The 19,768-nt window shown below is 36.3% G+C and overlaps 1 protein-coding gene across 5 annotated transcripts in view; it reads right to left on the bottom strand.

Moving 5' to 3' along the window:
• Window positions 1-19,768, bottom strand: part of CCDC73 (coiled-coil domain containing 73) — a 58,308-nt gene that overhangs the window by 3,957 nt on the left and 34,583 nt on the right. For all 5 annotated transcript variants that reach the window (XM_017726355.1, XM_008644102.2, XM_017726356.1 and 2 more), the window contains 8 exons: window positions 16,297-16,425; window positions 15,880-15,939; window positions 13,245-13,349; window positions 9,426-9,536; window positions 7,766-7,897; window positions 5,440-5,475; window positions 3,758-3,926; window positions 1,873-3,405 (listed from right to left, as the gene is read on the bottom strand). In XM_017726355.1, the coding sequence (XP_017581844.1) occupies window positions 1,873-3,405; window positions 3,758-3,926; window positions 5,440-5,475; window positions 7,766-7,897; window positions 9,426-9,536; window positions 13,245-13,349; window positions 15,880-15,939; window positions 16,297-16,425 (2,275 nt within the window). The remainder of the gene's footprint in view (window positions 1-1,872; window positions 3,406-3,757; window positions 3,927-5,439; window positions 5,476-7,765; window positions 7,898-9,425; window positions 9,537-13,244; window positions 13,350-15,879; window positions 15,940-16,296; window positions 16,426-19,768) is intronic.

Genomic DNA, 19,768 nt, shown 5'->3' with positions numbered 1-19,768 from the left:
TAAGCATCTGCCAGGAAGATCTTTCCCATTCCCAATTCATTTTTTTTCATTTAGTGATGTCTGCTCTCTGGGAACCAGGGTATAAATAGTAAATTGCATTGTGGTTAGGCAGTAGAAGGAATTCCCTCAGGTAGGTTTACTAAACTCTTTCACCACTTCTCTTCCAAACTCTTTCACCACTTCTCTTCCCCTCTAGATCTCCCATATGGCCAAATGGTTTGTGCTCCAGTCAGTCAAAAAAAATTTAAAATGTAGGTACAGTGTCCACATGGATTCCACTGCAGGTTTGCCATTTGGGAAAAGATCTGCAAACAAAACACAAACCCCAAGCACAATAAACACTGGAAGCTGCAGTGCTGTGTACCACAATGACTTGGAGGTGCTCTGACTGTGAGGTTCTCTACACTCCCAAAGAGGTGCAGGACTCAGAGAGGGCAGCAGGTGCCAGGAGGCACCTCTCTAAATTAGGCAGAATGCGGCACATCTGGGACACAGACCAAGACCCTCACCATGATGTTTAGCTGGAATTCAAGAGGTCTGGTCACTAGGCAACTCATTTGAGGGACTAGAGTTAGTTCCCTACCAACTCCTTTGGATGAACCTCTCAGAGTCACTTGGAGTTCCAATACTTTGCATACAGAAAGGTTTCTGACAAGAGAAGGTGGAGGAACACACAGGGAAGAAATTCAGATAGCACTGTCTGTTCTTACGAAAAGAGAACATGCAAAACCATCATGTAGCTATGCATTCATTTTATTGAAACAGATACCAAAATTCACATTATTGAAAGAAATAATGTGCCATCTGAGATCAGGATTCTGCTACCTTGCTACTGCTACTAGTGTTTTAGGGACAGTGACATTTCTGAAACTGAACTTCAAAAACCAGTGCATCTAACACAAATATCCATAAGCAGGAGACCAAGTACAGAAACCAAATTACCTATAGAGCTAAATTCATAATAACAGAACAACGTAAAGAAACCAGACTGTTGGGTTTTGCTGTCTGCCACTGGCTGCAAAACTAAAGATGGAAGACTCTGCTCTTGGTATGTTCAAGGGGCAAAGGTGAAAACACTGCACCAACAAAAAATAGACACCAACGCCCTGTCCTGTGGGTCCTGCTCTTTGGAAAACATCTAAGCACCCAGGGCTCCAGTTTTGGGGTAATCTACCAGCTAATTTTATTGCAAAACAAATCTAAAATACAACTTTTCCACATGTCAGTAATCATTTAGAAGCCCATGGAATAAAGTTCATATTTACTATCTTGCATATGCAAAATATTGCTCAACAAATAACCAAATGTCAATAGTAGGAGATTAAAAAGCTCCTTGAGCACTTAAAGCTCCGTGTGTTTTCCAGAAGTTGAAAGAATATAAAGTCCTTTCACACATTCAACACATTCAGATGGTTTTAAGTGTACATCTAAATTACAGATGTACAATAAAATAAAAAGCAAATTTCTGTAAGCCCCGTTCAAAGAAGCATCTGCTGATTCAAAATCTACCCTAATTTGGATGCAAAATGAGAACACTGAATAAATAATTTCCAAAAGCTGCTCAGTGCTTTTCAGATCCATGCAGAGCCCTGAGAGAATATCCTCTACCTTAGGGTTAGAAATGCCTATCAAAATTCAGTTTGTCATTGCACTGCTGTTAGTTCACAAAGGAAAATATGAGAAAAATATTTAATCAACTAATTGCTAACAAAAGGTGTTCATTTGCATTTATAATATAAACAGAGCAATCTCACCTTTTTGCAGTGTAACTAAAATGTCAGGTTTACAGTTTTCTACACTAAGAAATTTCACATTTTGATGATTTTTCTAAGCACTACATGGTTCAGAACATTAATGCTCATATTTTCTTACCTTGTTCTGTTTCTCCACTGTCCACATTTTCACTGAGGTTTTGACTCTGTGTGTTTGAAATGTTTGTGTTTTCCACTAAGCACGGTATTTTCTCTTTTGAAAGGGAAGGTTCCTTGGAAGCTGAAGCCCATGTAGCTTGACCTCTCATTTGATTTACTCTTGAACAAGAACTGAGAGCTAAAAAATTCAAGTACAGTGGAGTTTTCTCAGCTTTTTTATCTGAGGTTGAAAGATCAAAGGATGAACTTACACTTATGTTTACTAAATTTCCAGATGTTCTCATGGGTAAAGAGCATGATTCTTTCAGGTGACCCTCAACAAACTTCCTTCCTGGAACTGTAGTACTCAGTGAGTCTTTCTTCTCTTCTAACAATGTGTTCTTTGTTGGAGTATTAATCTCCAGGGAATGTCCAGGTTTGATGGAGTGTATCTGAGTATCATCGTTAACATTTTTACATGGAATTAGTTTATCTATACTTGCTCTATCTGTTGGGGGTTTTTTATGAGCACTTTCAAGACCATCACCCTTTACTGGAGATTTGGCTTCAGCACTTGAAGTCCATGTATTTGAAGCATTCCCTGTTTGTTTAGCACTGTCTTGTTCAGGTTGCTTGCTGTGCATGTCATCCACATTTACTCCTCTCTCAGTTTTGTGCAGGCATAAACTAAAAGTACCTAAGAGAGACTTTTTCTTTCTGTGTTCTTTTGCAGTAGCATCATCACCACTTGCTTCATCACAACAAACAGCTGGTGGATTTTGAGCATCAGTTACCAGAACACCAGTACTGTTCATGTTTCTGGCATTGTCATCATTTCTGCCTTCAGCATCTACATGTGTCTGTTCCAGAGGAAGTTTATCTCTATGTAAACCACTCAGATTTAAGTGTTTTTCTGTTTTATGTAATCCACTGCCTACATAATTGTCACTATACAGCAAGCTACATTTTTGGTATTCTGCTTGAGAATTCTCTTTAGTATAAGGTAGGATGCCAAAACTTAACTCCTTAGTTTGGTGGCTGGCTGTACTTCTCTCATGCAGAGCACTCTTCTCAGTGCAAAGAACAGCTTCAGACACAGGTTTGGGTGCTTCAGGTGTAAGGACACTTTTGTCGTGTTGTCTGGTGTCTGAGTCTGCATCTGCCTTGGCACAAGTTGGTTCATCTGTAGTATTGCTCAGTTCTTCCTTGCTAGTGTTGGTCTCCTGACTTCCATTTTTCCTGTCAGCACCTACAGTCTCTGTGCTGCCTAGAAAGGCCTTTCTTGTCTGTGTGTGGCATGCTGCCAAAGCCTCAGTGCTGTCCTGTGATTTTTGATCTAATTTTGCATTGTTTTCATCTAGTAACACTGTGTGTGTTGCTCCTGGATCTTCTGCCTCTTTGCATCCAGTGACATGCATTTCCAAGGTGTGTCCTTGGGTAATTAAATCAGTATCTGTGCAGAGGGTATTCCTGGGAGAAGCCTCCCTTTGCTTTACTTCGTAAGGGCTAGCAACATTAATTTCATCCTTAAAACTGTTTTCAAGAACTTGTAAATCTGTAGAGTGAGTGTATTCTCTAATTAGTGACTGATAAACCAGAGGTTACGTAATGCTTTATTTTTAGTTTATAATTTCCAAAGAGATGGACTCAAGATTGGTATCGATACTGGTATCTTATATTACACACACAAGCCTGTCAAAAAGTTACTGAAGGTAAATATTGCACTATGGTAACTTGCAAAATATTTATAAACTGAGAGAGCAGAAAATATATTAACATTCTGTAGATTTTAGATATGACCATTTAATTCAGGATTTAAGCCCTCTCTTGTCATATACTATATCTGCAAACATTTATCCTTTCTTCAACAATACTACTTATCTCTATTATCCATGGAATGTTATTACTTCGTTCTGTCTTTAATTCCTCAATGCTTGAAGACTGGTCCGTTGTGGTTTTTACTTGAGTTTCTTCTTCATTTCCACAATTACCATATTTTCTTATTACAGAGTGCATAAATTCATTTTCTTTCTTAATAGCCTGTATTTCACTGTCTTTTGAGTGTTCTTGACCACTCTAGCATAAGAAGGAACAAAAGACTGTAAGTACTTTAATAATTTACTATAGTCACTGATTAGGTAAAAAGTTGAGGACTGAGATTTAAAATTAATTTTACAGTTCTGATGAAAAACAAAGACCATTCACCTGAAGTATGAGAAGTTAACATAAACAGAGGAACAGAAAAAAGCAGACTAATACCCTAGAAGAGTAGGAAAGAAATCAGGTCCTGCTATATTACAGTCCGCGATGTTACACAGATGACACAATTCCTCAGTGGGGAATTTGTGTTGTACATGTGGTGACTGGATCACTCCCTCTCTGTGCTGGCTCAATCAGTGATCTGCTCAGTAATTACTTGTGGAAAAATCCTGCATGATTACTGTTTACACCCAAACACATACACATATAAACAACACATACACATATAAACAACATTTTTTTTTCTAGCAAACTGCCCAAGACTTTTAAATTCATTTCACAGGCAAATAAGGCTTATGAATTTGCAATTCCTGACATTCGGTTCCTCATTCCCTCCTAAATAGCTTTTTAACATTAATTTGAGTTAAATTCAACAAGAGTAGAAGCCTGAAGATGTGTCTACTTGAAGTCTAAATCACTGGTCTACTACTACATCTGTATTTGTGTTTAGGTTTGAAAGCTGCAGTTCTGTGAAAACTAGGGCCTGAATAGTGAAGATAATAAAATCCCACCAAAACAGAAGGAAAAGGAGATGCATCCTTTGTCATCATCAACTGTTTGGCAGCTGAAGACAGGAGCACGTGCTGGCTCTTGCCCTGAAGATAGGATATAAAAGTAGGCAGATGTGGGAGGGAGCTTAGGCCATAAAAGATGTGGGAAAAAGCTGAAGATACTCGGGTGACTGGAGGTGTTGCAGAAGGAAGGCTGGGATGTGGGAGGGAGTTACAAGAGCTGTGCTTGGGCATTGGATGTGTGGGGAGGACAGAGAATATTGCAGAGTGGAGGGAGGCACGTAGACAGCACTGCTAAAAAATGAGGCTGTTGCAATGCTGGCAGAGTAGGGGATGTAGAACACAAATCTGCCAGAAACAGTTTCTTGCAGGTCACAGAAACATCCTGATGCTCCCAGCTTTGCCGATTTGGGGGAGGGAGGAGTCATGGTAAATGGAGGAGGGTCCTAAAATAGTTTTCCTTTGCCAAGTACTCCATCCTCAATTTGAAGTTTCAGTTGAAATTTCTTTCTCTTTTCCTCATGTTTTATCATTATTTTCCCTGTCATTCTGATTTGGAAATTGTACATGTTACATCTTTTTCTTTTCTAGGTTTTCAATTAATTTTGCTTCTTTGCTCTATTAGCCCTGGCATCACATTTTCAAGATTTTGTATACAAATAGTAGAAATTTCCTTTTACTATCATGAAAGCTGTAACTATTTTATAATCTTTTGTTTCTAGGAGCTCCTTCTTCAGACAGAAACACCAAACACCACACTGTAACTGTGTACATTATTCTTTCGTAATTGTAAAGACAGCCACTGCAGTGGAACTTACCACATCTGTTGGGATGGACTGAGCTGGTGACTGCATCTGAAACAAACAGGATGAAACGTTCATAGAAAGGCAGAAAGGTTACATGATTCCTTTCCAGATTTTCAGATGGGTTGAAGAAACCTACTTTTCAATAAACTCAAAAGGCTGTCCAGCTCTTAAAAAATAGGTCCAAGATGGACAAACTAAAATACCTAAAACCCAAAACTTTTAAACTTGGATTTTAATTTTTTTGCGTGTGATTTAGTAAAATCTAAGAAACACATATATCCCTAAATATCCTTTCCCTCAACAGACTATTTCATAGTATGAAATTAAAACCCTTCTCAAAACCAGATCTCCCTGTACATACACACACAAAAGAATTACAGCAGCCCATTGCAGGGTGTAACCCTATTCCCTAATGGTACACAGCTGTATTACAAATTATGTCAAACTAAATGTGAAGCATGGTAAGGTTAAACTAAATTGCAATCCAAGTCTGGAATGAGGTCTGACATTGTACCTTTCTTTTAAAAATGTCTTTTATTTAATTACTATTCCAGAGGTGATCAGTGTGAAGAAGTACATTCTGAATTTCATGCCCCACAAATAACCACAGAGATTTCTGATTGCACTAGGTGTAAAAATAAGTCTAAACATATTTCCTTACAACACTTGGAACCACAGTCAAGACCTAAATCCAAGCCAACAACTTTCCCTTTTATGTTCCACTAGACACTGACTCATTAGTGATACAAGGTGAAATTCCACAAATCAGAATAACCAATAGGATCTGCTGCAGCTCCAGTTTCTTGGCAGTGTTCCACTCAGTCCAACCTGCCTAGCTTTGGAAATCTAATGATTGTACAACACAAAGTGGTATGGCAATTTGCCATAAGATAGTGTAAGATGTATATTTGGAAGACATCTGACTTCTTTTGCATTTATGAGTATATGCTTTAAGCTTTTCTGCTTTCAAACCCATGGGGTTATCTTAGCAAGCACAAGTACTGTTTACTTTGATTCTGCATCCTAACAATAACTGATATTTCATTTTCATTCAAGGAAACAGTGGCTTTTAAAAGATACACAATTTGCATTATACCTTGTAGAGTTCATACAGTTTTGGCACAATGAGTAATCATTTCAAGTCTAATTTCCCTTGCATTATTAAGTGCATACCAGCAGCTATGTACATGTCTTTGTGAGCTATAAACATACATATGTACATGCACTGTGAAGAAATTAATTTTAAGTTCTTCCAAATTCTAAAATATTTTTACTGTTTGTCATTTTACCGACAATTCATATACTAGTTCTAAAATAGTTACCTGTCTTCACAGTCCTAGTGTCTTCCTATTTTCCTAACACAGAAAGCAAAATTATATGCATGAAAATGAGTTTTCCCTTCTTTGAAGAATAGATCATTTTTTAGGTGTAAAAGTTAATGGAAAAGGGATATAACCAATACTCAACAGAACAACAGAATACGCTCAATGCACAGAGAATTTTTCTTATGGCTTCTGACTCTGCCCTTTTTTTCAATCTTATAAAAGACTGGAATACAAATTTGCAATCCAGTTTGATCATGGGGTAACACAGAGCTGCAGGTCTACATGTTCTTCCTTTCATTCCAAAAGACCATCTTTGTGTGCTCAGCCACTCGTTGACTTCCCATGTGTGCCCTGCATCTAGAGCTGAACATGGACTTGGTTCACCCAACAATCCAAGCTCAATTCTAGTTCCACCTGCACTGCATAAAAGCATTTTACCTCCTGCATTCACCACGTGATGAGCTCACTGGGCCTTTGATGACTCTTAAAGATGCTATGTGACATAAAGGTTGGTGTTTCCTAAACTAAAACTGAAGAACTTAAGATAACCTGTGTATTGATAAAAACAGTCTTCGGATCTGTCCCATGATACAGAAGCTGAAATTAATTCTTCTGAGTAGAAGTGGAATTACTTCCACACCTCCAGGGAACTTACATACATATGAAGTCAATTGGGTCTGCCCCAGTATTTGAGAAATACCCATGCAAAAGATGTTTTTGAAATAGGATTTAGTAAAGATGGGCTATTTAAGTTGCTATCTGTTAGGTACAAATTTATTAATGAAGTAACATCTCAGGTTTCTATGATATAAGCACCCCTCTGGATGAAAGGCAAATATTCTTTGGGTACAGTAAGTTTCAATGATATTTAGGGTCATTGTCACATAAATTTTTAAGTTGAGCAATGTCAAAGGAAGATCAGTGGACATAACAGACAAGATTAGAAAAACTGTCATATCTTTTTTTTCTCTGGCATTTTTACAAGACACACTGCAGCTAGTAAAGACACTTACCTGCAGATTTCCCACTTGCTCAGAATGCTGATTTCCCTGAGGAGGATGATAATCTTCAAGATGTCTATGAAGTCCTTTAAGGGAATTCAGCTCATTTTTAATAGTGCATATTTCTCTTCTCATGTTTTCCTCCTGTAATAATTGCAAGTACACCGACCACACAAACACTTTACTGCGTGTTCATATAGGTAAATCAGCATTTTACAAAGGTATCAACAGCTTAGCAAATGAAAGTTAATCCTTAAAAGAAAGTACAGATGCGAAGGAATTTCTTTGTACAAAGTAATTGAGTTCTTTCATTCAAACCAAAATTTTAATCACATTTCCATTGCAGATTACAGCTTTTATTAACTGGTTTAGGATTTTTTTTTTTTCACCATTTACTGCAAGTAGCAATGCTTCAAGAAAGCGAGATTTGTGTTTGTAGCTTTCTTCCCTTTTGGCTCAAAGATAAATTTAATAGTCAACATTCATTCTCTACCTACACTATCAAGAAACCACAACAGCAAATAATTTGCTTGGCACTTTGCTTCTGTAAATAGCCTCAAGTATCCAATGCTTCTTCAGTAAACATGTAATATTTAAGTTTTTGTATTCAGAACTAACTGAATTGTCCAAACTACAACTTGTAAAAGAACAGAAGGGCAATTTTACAGAAATACCTTCACTTAATTTACAAGATTTCCAGACCGGTGTTAACTTTATCCTTGATGATTTACTTTAGGAGACAAAATTTCTAGTTAGCCATAGCAGAAATATGAAAAGGAATAATAATCATCTTCTAAAGAACAGATGCAAACATTCCTGAGAAATAAGCAGGGCAAATTCCAATGTCTATAGAGAAAATTATGGCACAAAATTCTCCATGGAATCAGGGAGATCAAATCTTCTCAGGGAGCTGAGCATCAGAACAGTTTAGCTGTTTTGTGGCCTCATGGTTGCAGTCATCCCCATAGTGGCTGCGCTCAAGGGAGTGAGCCTCAGACAACAGGATTACAAGGACAACCGTGCATTATTTCCCCACAGCTTCCCTAGAAATCTATCTACCAAAATCAAAACCTTTCTGGCAGTAGGTGCCAAGTACATAGAAATAAAAAAGACAGACTTTTAAACAAATGCTGCTTAGAGTCTGGTTTCCACACATTAAGCAGATCTTGTCTTACTGAAGTGGCATTAATCTTTCGTACGTCTAAACATGCATTTATTATTGCAGACAATTTTTACAGCTACAATGTTTTGCTAATTGTTTTGGATTAAATAATTACTGAAGTATTCTTTCAAAGTAATGAGGTAATAGAAAGAATGTCAAATATAGAAGATAAACTATTGTTTAGCTGTCCACAGAGGTGAATTCACTAGGGGGACATACCAGACATACACCTTTTCTTACCCACTTTCACCCTCAGTCCACACTGAAGAATTCCTTTCAAATCAGAACTGCAGGAAGAGCACTGGAGAGCACTTTTAGAGCACAGAAGTCAACCTAAATCTGATTTTTAAAATATTCATTTCTAAAGTGTATGTATTACTGGAGAAGAAATGAGTTGGGTTTTTTGTATTATTTCTGTGATATTTTCTTGGTTTTTAGGAATTACTTGAAATGCTTGACAACTATTCGAAAAAACTTTTAATACTATAGCATTTAATTTAATAAACCTACATCATTTTTCCAAGTTCTTAGTGCCTTCTCATGCTCATTCTGAAGATTAAGGAACTTTTCTTCATTTTCCTTTGCCTTCTCCCTTTGCAGCTCATTATCTCTTTCAAGGGCCTGCAATAAAATTAATTATCCAAAAAATAATCAATACCACGTTAATGAATTTTGATGTGTTTTATGTTGCTTGGACCTTTGCTTCTAACATGCTGCAAGTGCCATACAGATCAGTGATAATGTGCTATCTCAACAATAATTTTCATAAATTAACAGAAAGGTGCTTATAGTTTAGCTAACAGGAAACAGGGGGAGGTTATGAAAAAAGAAATGGCTATAAAAGGGTATAAAAACACTTGCCATTATTCAGTTTCACTGCATAAGTTTTAATGTGCTGAAAAAGTAATATAAAGTCCAGAGATGAGAGATATGAAATGTAGCATAATCCAGACCCACTGTACTTAAAGAAAAAACTACTGTATACTGACTGGAAAAAAAAATACTTTTCTAATCAGTTTTTCTGTCCTATATTGTTTATTAACCTTTCTTATGAACTAGATAATCTTTACATTCTAAAACATATCTACTGCAACATGCAGTAGATATCTGATTATGCGTTAATTTATTTTTATTAGGTCACTGTAATAGGAGTGCATTGAAATAACAGTAATATTAAGTTTTATACTACCATAACTGTACTTGCAACATTTTTGGGTTAACTCTTTCAGCTTTACTGTGCTAAACTAAAGGAGTCTTGTGTAAATCAACAGTAACTTCACACATGTATCAGGTACTCCTGGAATTTTTATCCTATCTCATTTTTATAGCAAACAATATGGAAGATGAAAGACTCACTGCATTCCATTACCTGCTCTATAGATGACACAAATATATTTGATAATGTAAGCATAACTTTAGTGCATGTAGCTGTATGACCAGATACATAATTATGACTCTGATGAGTTTCTTTGAAAGTCCACTTGAAAAATGTTATGGAGGCAATATTCCAAACCAATTCCTTTTTACTAAATCTTTTAACCAAAAATTAGTCTACTTTTTGATTCTACCATCAATTTTTAAATGCCTATGTTAATTTCACTACACTGTTAATAAAATTCTATTTTACAGGTACTAACACTAAGAAAAACCACTTTGCATTTTTGTACACATGGGAAAAGTTGTGCATGAGTGTAATGGATGTTCTTTGTCAGATTATGTATTTAAAACGATGAGACAATTCAACAACGCATTGTCTGAATGATCACACTCTGATGTAGCATCTTTCATCTAGTTGTATAAACCAGGAGTGCAAGACCTCCTCTCTTTGATGAACCTGCTCTTAACTCCACGGATGCTTTTACTTGCACCTCAAATGCAACCTTCTCAGTGATGGATTATTATAGTTATTCACAGCATAGCTCTTAGGGCAAAATATCAGAAGTAGCAGATGTATGGAACGGATCATATGTTAAAGCCAATTGTACAGACAATTCAGGAATACCTGAATTCCTTGCATTCTCAAGTATTCTGTCATCTGTTAAAGAATTAAGATTTTTGTTTTGAAGTCATAACAACACTGGTATCCTAGCACTAAGAGAATGCAAATAATGAGAAGGGATCCTTCTTGAATGTTACCTTGCAAGTATTCTGTCATATCAAGCCTAAAAATAAGTAATTTTTTGTGAGTATATGAATAAAAATATTTCCAGGGGACTATACAATCACTCCTTTCATTTTTCTGTTATTCTGAAGAAACTCTTTTGCTTCATAAGCAAGGCCCAGAAATTCAACAGGGATGTAGGACAGGGCATAAGAATAACACATAACCTTTAGATCCCATTTGTTATACTGAGGTTCTAGAATCCATTAAGATGAAAGCAGTAGCTCTCAAATTGGAAGGGAAGTGGGTAGACCCTTCAAGTTACATATTCAGCTCCCTATTTCCTAAGTTCCATTTGATGTTTTAAAAAAATGCAAAAATGCAAAATAAGAAGCTAACATTGTCTCATTCCCTGGAATATCCTGGTATTTGTATCAAACTGAAAAATAAGGTCTACTTACATCAGTCTAAGTAGTGAAGGTTGAACCAAGAGCCTCTTACTGGTTATCCATGCCTTGTAACACCCATTTCTAAAGTGTTCATGCCTGCCAGAAGTTACCTCTGAGGACTGCACTGAAGCTTTGATGATCAGCAGTGGTTTGTACAATAGAACAATAGAAAGCTGTAATACCACCCCATTGTCTAATATAAACAGACCCAAATCAGAGCAGGCTCTCATCAGAATTTGCGTAATTGCAACCAGAAATCAATTTTTGGCCTGCACAGGCTGCAAAACAGAGACTTGTGTTCATTCATACCTTAACAAGAAGAAAACAAGCCATACTTGTAGACATTTATGTGCAGTCTTCAAAGAGAAGATTCACAGATATCATTTACTGTTCTAGCTGGAGCTTTAAGGCATACTACAAACTTTATCTGAGATGGGAAACAATAGCTCAGAAATACTATCAGGAAAAAGCACTTTAAAATACACTTGCTGTTCAATAATCCTGACACAAAAATCCTAAAGGTTTCCTGTATTATGAAAGTCATCATCAGTAAGGTTATATATGAATTAAATTATCTCGAGCTTCTGTTTTAATCTACAAAGCAATTTCAATTATCTTAAAAACTAAAAAGCACATTACCTTCTTACTTTAACAAAGAACAGGATTATAGGAATAGCAAGTAATCCAGCTGTTTCACTGGACCCAACATGCAAATAACAGGTTTATACAGAAGATACAGAAAATCATGCTACTTTAGGCACTTCTACAGCCAAAGGGTTGTTCAGTTAATCTTTGTAAAAATGTTGCAGATACTTAAATTGCTAGGGGAACTTTAGCCAGTTTCTGATGGAGAACATAGCTCAACTTTAACATTACTTGTTTCATCAAAATGTAGAAGTCCTGTATTTATATTGTGGCAGAAGGCAAACTACTTACACCTGTTAAGAGTAAAGTCTTAGGGGAAGTGAATAATTTCAAATTATCAGAGAATTTATTTAGAAACATAAGTATACATCTACACTGGAAGTTCAATTTGAAATTAACTGAACTCCTAGTTCAAAACCTTGGCTTTGAAGAGTGGAGTAGTTTTGTTTATGTCTGGACAAATAGTAGATAGTTTCTAATAGTCCAGTCAGTGGCTGTACCTGAACGCTGCATGGCACATCTGATGGGAATGGATATGACCTTAAACTTCAGTGCACTGTGGGCCAAGCTGACTGCTACTGAAACACAGAATGTAAACTGTTCTGAGCTGCTTTTACATGCTGAAAGAGGAACTAAGGAGTGCTGCAACTCCACACTCTCCGCGTGACTACTTCCCACCTCTAGCATAAATATGACACCAGAAAACACAGCAAGAAAGGGCTGAAAATAAAGCTCTTTCTTAGGCTCTCTGCTTTAATAAAACTCAGGACAAGCTCAAGCTATGAATGAAGATCTGAAATTTGAAATGTTGTCCAGAAATTTATACCTATATGAAAATTACAAGAAACAAAAGTCATAAAATAATTTTATTTCAATAATTGAAAGTAGCCCTGTTCTGGTTTTGCCCTCTAGAAATGGCTGCTAAGAATGGTAACCATGATTTACTTTAGGGAGAGAAGTAATAGAGGGAAAGCACAGCCTGCGCTTCAAGGTTCACGCTGACACTTAAGGAGCTGAGGGAGCAATGGAAGTGAGGTCAAAAGTTCTGAAAGGCACACAGATGTCTTTAACAGCCCTGGACTTAAAAAATACATAACAGATAGTAACAGCTTGTCTAATCGAGAAAAATCTGACCTGATAGTCTTCTTTCAATGCATTTAATTCACTTTCCATTCTAACATTTGTTTGGGTTATTCGCTGAAGCAGCTCCTGCACACACTGTAGAGAGCTGAGAATTTCCTTATTAATACAAACAGAACAGGATATATTGAGCAAGATTTTGTTTCTGGAGTTTAAACATTAGATAATTTATGTCTTTTATAACAATATATTTATTTTTTTATTCTGTCAGTGTTTACAAAATCCTGTCTGTAAAAAAGGTACTCCAATCCCAACATTGGGGAAAATTTGTTGGGAGAAGCCAGAACAACACCCGTCTTTTCTGGCCTTTTACCTTGGAGAAGATAAAATTATTACAAATTATTATAACTTGCTCCTCTTCAATGAACTTTCCTATAATTAAAATGAAATCCACCCAATCTTTATACATTCTTCAGTGCAAATCTGGATAAAATATATCAAATCAAACCCCACTGTGAGTTCAGTTCAGGATAAACAGAGTAACGTTATCAGATCACAGTTCTGAAAAACATGGAAAATCCAAAAGAAATTACTCCATTGACAGATCACCCTTACATGAAATTATTCTGTATTTCCTGAATTAAATCCTGACAGATGTGAACTACCTCCCATTAGCTTTGCATCATATGGTGCAGGTATATCAGATTTTGCTGTCAAGGTCTGAACTTTTGTGGTACCTTCCTCAAGACTGTATTGTTACTTCATGAAGAGGAATTTTTAAAAAAAGAGCCACCCAAACTGAGCTGATTTGAGTTAATGAAGGTGCCATGGATTTACAAACCCCATGGGTGCTGCCATGAAGTGCGCTGCTGGAAACTGCGCCATTTTCTATTAAACTCTACAAAACATATTTTCAAAGTTTCAAAGACAGAATGAATGACCCAGACAAGCCAATCACCACTCCCTCAAGACCACTTACAGCAGTTACTGAAAGAAGACCTGCATAGAAAAAAACCCCTGAGTTTCAGACAGAAGGGAGTCTGAAATGTGCTCAGTTGCTTCAAAATACACTGAGAGGAACGTATTATTAAAACAAAGTACTTTGACATACTTGAAAAGTGTTTTCAAATGATTCTAGTTTTGGTTCTACTGAGTACACAGATACAGCTGTCTACTAAAAATAAAATCAGTATTTTAATGTACTGTCTCTCATCCCTTTTCCAGCATGTATAAATAATATATTTTTGCACTGAAGCTTAATTTATTTTTAGTTCAATTTTACATCTAGAAAACTAAACTGCAGAGCTGTGGAATGGCTTGGCCAGTGTCATCTGACAGGTCAGTAGCACAGCTGGCCACATCTTTTAAATCTAGTACAGTTTTCTCTCAAATAGACCAGACCTCTTGTCTGATACAGTTTAGTACAAATCAGGTGTTAATTCAGATGGTTTTTCTAGCCGAAGTCCAAGAACCACTGAAGCCAACATTTCAGTTAATCAAGATGGTGAATTATTAGTGCTCTATAACACAGAAATCCATGTCTTCCAACCCAGGCAGCTGGATGAAACGTGAAGTTCATCTCTACATTAGAGCCCTCCCCAGACTATACCAAAGCCCTCCAAATGTTAAAACTAACCTAGCAAATAAACCCTAACAATTCACACAGAACAAGAGAGACACAAACCAGAATCCTTCTCTTAGATAACACGTATCAAATATGCATACAAATTATGCTCCACACATCTCCATATAAATACTTACAGTGCATTCAGGGCTGGGAAAGTAATGAGGCCTGAATATGTCTCTCATTTTTTTCCATGTGTTTATTGGCAATTTTTTAAAATCATGGTCAAAATGCAAACAGGCTTTTATTAATTGGAAGAGTGCTGCTGGATGAGTGCTCTATGGGCATGCAAGCAAGATTCTGCTTTTGTCCCTCCCAGAGACCAAGAATGATACACTTCTCTGACCTGTTCCCTTTCATGAACTGCAGAGTGAAAACTCTGCAACTGTTCAAGAAAAGGAAAAAACCAACCACCCTTTCCAGGCTTAATGTTCTCCAAAACAGTGTATTATGTTGTTGTTGCAGGGAACAAATTTTTTTTTTTCTGTATTTGATACTTGACTCCATAGCCTTTGTTTAAACATCAGGATTTTTTCCGGAACATACCTGAGTTAGCAAGAGAAGACAGTGCTAACTCTGTTCAGGAGTGTAAAGGTGTTGCTTAATAGTCTAAATGTTTATGTTCTGTATGATTGGAACATCATTTCCTGTGTATACTATTGACACATTATTCCCATTTTGCCTGGTTTCAGTACCAATATTAGAATAAACTGTTGGCAACCAGAAAGCAGAACAGCCAGCAGGTTATGCCAGCCTTACTGCTTATTTATACTGATCCACATGCAGGCAAGTGTTTCATGAGTATACTAAATTTCTCCCATCTGAATCAAAGAGAAAATATAAGACTTGGAATAAAGTGTCAAACAATGGACTTTGTTCTGGTAATACTCCTTCTAAAAACTGAGCAGTAAGATACCACTTATGCTAGTATTAAAATATTTCTGAAGTGTAAACAAGTGAATTTAACTCGTTTTTGTAGCTTAGTATAATAAGAAACCTAAATATGAAATACAGCACCTATTTTCTTAAGTGATTTTTAATAGCAAAGCTGTATTAACAACTCACCAGCTTTTCTTCTTTAATGTGATTGTTTTCTTCTTGAACTTTTTTACTGAGTGCTGTCTCCTTAAAAAAAAAAAATAAAGAGCCTGAAAACAGTAAAAGGCATTTTAAATGACTTTATTTTCTTTAATAATATTGTATTGATGTGATATAGTGAATCATCATGAGGCTATTTAAAGAAATTTAATTATTTTTAAATGTCTTCTTACCCATTTTTTTACCATGAAATTATACTAATATTCATAGCATGTTAATTTCCCTAGAAAAGGTTCTAGAGGAAACAGTTTATTTATATTTTATATGCAGTTAGTAGAAAGGAAGCACTAATCTGTATGCATCAGAGATCACTGCCAGGAGGTTTGCTGAGTGAAGGACAGGAAATATTCACCAAAACTTTAATTTGTTTAAATTCCAAAATACCATTCTGATTTTCTGTTGCAGTTCTTGAAACTGTTTTTCCTTCACTGCAAGATTGATGTTTTCTTCTCCCACCATGTACTGAGATGTGACCTTGGACCTTATCAAGTCTGTAGTTACTTTCTTCAGTTCCTTAACACAGGAAACACATATAAATAGTTCATCCAGTATAGGCATTGCAATTCAAAACAGAGACAAATCTTTTAGACTATCCTGGTCATGCCCCACTTTGAAATAATGTATGGAAACAACAGAATAAATTAGAGGTACTGAAATGTGTAAGACTGACTCACTAAACTTTAAACTTGTCACACGTGACTGAAAGTTTATTTTCACAGGTAAAATGTTACTGTGCCAATTTTACTCTGTTTGAAGTATTCACTTAATCATTTTGTTACTTCCTCTTCCAAGAGCTATATTAGAAGTGGACACTGAGTTGGTATTGGTAAAACCTTCATCACCCAGATATACAATAGGAATTACTATTGTAACTACTATGTACGTTCTTTGGAATGAGGAGGGGAAAAAGGCAGAACAGTCATTATCTGGTAAAAACAGGAACTGGCTATAAATTTGGAGGATCTTTGCTTCTCCTGAAATGTTAAGTACTTAATCTCAAGAGAATGCTAAATTAATTTTATATTAGAATGTTCTACAGCACGATGCCTTTGATTTTATAGTCTTTATCCTCTTTTAAATATTCTGCGGCTTTTTTTTTTTTTTTTTTTGGTATCTGTTTTGTAACCAGTTTATTCACTAGGAGCTCCTAGTGCAGCAAATAAACAGCAAACGCTTTGATCTCATTAAATTACAACTTATAGTTCCTGGAGTCATAAATATTGTGCCCTGTTCTCCCCCTCCCCTCCCATCCTGGTGCAAGGTAGTCTGTTTAATATCGCTCTCTCCTTGAGCGCTCTGACGTTTACTCAGACAAATAGCAGAGGTTATGAATGCTGCTCACAGATAGTATCAAGAATTCTCCGTGATGCCATAGTGGTGAACCAAGCATTCAGAACGGTAATAGTTTTATCTAACAACTAAGTTCGGTCTGTTTAACTTTTCTTCACAAAACTGGAATTTCGGTTATCACAGACAGAATTATCACAGGCCAGTGGTTCAACTGTTCTGGACAAAATCATAGAACAGTACAAAAGAAGAAGGAAAAGATTACGTTGCAGCTGAAATTCACGAAGTTTTATGGAAAATACAAGCATAGGTAGTACTTTTAAATAAATCATTTTTTTGCTAGAGGCTTTATTTCTCATGTATTTTAGCCATAAATAAATCTAAAATGATCTAGTAAGTCCTAAGTGTAACTGCAGAATCAATTACAGAGCTGAAAGACAGCAATGCTTTACAATTATTATATTCTGTAAGCTAGTTAGGTTTTTCCCATCTTTTGCAATAAAGACATATATTCGTTCTACTAATATATGTTACACATAGTATTTTCACAGCTAAAAATATAAATATATAGTACATATATACATATATATATAGATATATATACTAATATATATCTGTTTTTACTAGAAGGGTCTGTAATGAGGGATGCAGTTCCTGCTGTTGAGTGGCAGAAGGTGCAAGCAGCTCTAACTTTGTCAAAGTGAGAAGGTGCACTGGGCCAGCCTGCACAGAGCAGCAGATTAATGGGACAGAGAGCACAGCTAACAGGCTGGGTGCCACACAAGCAGGTGCAAAAGCCTGCCATGGATCTGATACCAGGTGTTTTCCAAAACTCAGATTTTATAGTGTGCAGAAAAACCTTACTTATTTTGTCATTGGGAAAGCACAAGTCAGACTAAGTAAATCATGTCCTTGAGGTAGAAAAGATGCATAAAACCCAAATTATATCAAACAACTCCCATAAGGCAAGGGCGTGTTTACTTATTTCCCATTTGAAATTATAAAATATCCCCCCCCCCCCCCCCCCCCAAAAAAAAAAAACCACAAATGAGACCACCAAAAATAATGGCAAAGTTTTTCACGGTGAGTGAAATCACAAGGTTTATAGCTGCAAAAATAATAATAAAAAAAATTTTATACATACATACATGTGTTTTCTTGTACTTGGAAATTAATTAAAAGTTCACCTAGAGTTTTTGCTTTTTTTCTAGCTTTTTCTCATTATTAAAATCACAAGTAGTATTCAAATTAAATTAGTAGTAATATAAATTAAATTGAACTTGGAAAATAATTTTATCAGTTCTGGGGTGTGCTGAGAGAGAATGATAAGGCTTTAAACCCATTCCCTTGATCTGTTGCTAGCTGCCAATGCTTAGGGACGTGGCTTCAAAAACACTTCATGCCAGTGTAAGTCAAGAGTGTCACAAAACCGCAGTCCTGCTCCTTAAACCTCCTTTCCTGCTCCGAGTTGATCTAAGCTAAAACTTCCACCTTTCTGGTTGGGTTTTTTTTGTTTGTTTGTTTTGGGGTTGTTTGTGGGGTTTTAGGGGTTGGGGGTTTTTTGGTTTTTTTTAAATATAGTTTTGGTCAATACAAAATTTTAATTCTACTCTCCCTTGAGGGCACACCAATACATGTTCCAGCATGATGAAGTGGTGTGGGACTGGAAAAGCAGCCAGAACAGGCAGATGTAACCACTTCCCAAGACTGATACCCTATGAAAACTTTACCTGTATTCAAAATTACACCTATATCTGTTTGCTCTCTCTTCCTAGATTGCTGCAATCCTCTTGTAATCTTCTGGGTCTTGAGCAGTAGACTTGTTTTTTAAGCAGCAGAATGAAAGAAACCTTTTTCTTGGCTAGATATCAATGCAAGCATTTTCACAGTGGTTGAAAAAAATTCTACCACACTGAATACCAAAATGTTCAAATCCTAAAACAAATATTACTGAAAAGGAAATTCCACCACAGTCCATTACATTACAATTCAGGAACTGGACTTGAAGCAGGAAATGGCAAGAGAAAATTACAACCTCTCTAAATAATATTTCTTTCCTGAAACCCCAGAAGAGTAAACCTGTGCAGAACAGACCTCAATTTCACTCGAGTTTACTGTTGTACATATTTAACACCCTCATAACATACTTGCAACGTCATTAAAATTGGAGATTAGTTTATTTTTATCCATAAATGCTGAACAGCATTCACTAACTTCACATTCCCATTAAGAACAAATGTGTGAGATCATCCAGGTCTGAGTCAAAGTAATGGCTGTGATAAGAGCTGACAACCAAATTAAGATTTTAGTACCATGGATAGTCATTCCCACTCCAGCACTGAGGCTACAGAGGAAAGAATTTTGAACCCATAAGTTGTCAGAGCTGTCAGAGGTCAGTCAAGTCTCCAAGGCAGATAAAACCAGCTTTAGAAGTTGTCCCAACTAGTGATGTAGATATCAGGACTTCTTTCAGCTATGTAGCAAGTGAAAACAGCCTGGTAATCCCTTTTCAAAACTCTTCTAAATATCCAAGTTCAGATTGTTCAGAATAGGATGGTCAAATACTAAA

This window comes from Corvus brachyrhynchos, unplaced genomic scaffold, assembly GCF_000691975.1.
Source record: "Corvus brachyrhynchos isolate BGI_N302 unplaced genomic scaffold, ASM69197v1 scaffold281, whole genome shotgun sequence".
In the NCBI taxonomy this organism is placed as follows: domain Eukaryota; kingdom Metazoa; phylum Chordata; class Aves; order Passeriformes; family Corvidae; genus Corvus; species Corvus brachyrhynchos.
The sequence above is the reverse complement of the archived record's forward strand: the minus strand, read 5'-3'. Positions and strand labels throughout refer to the sequence as shown.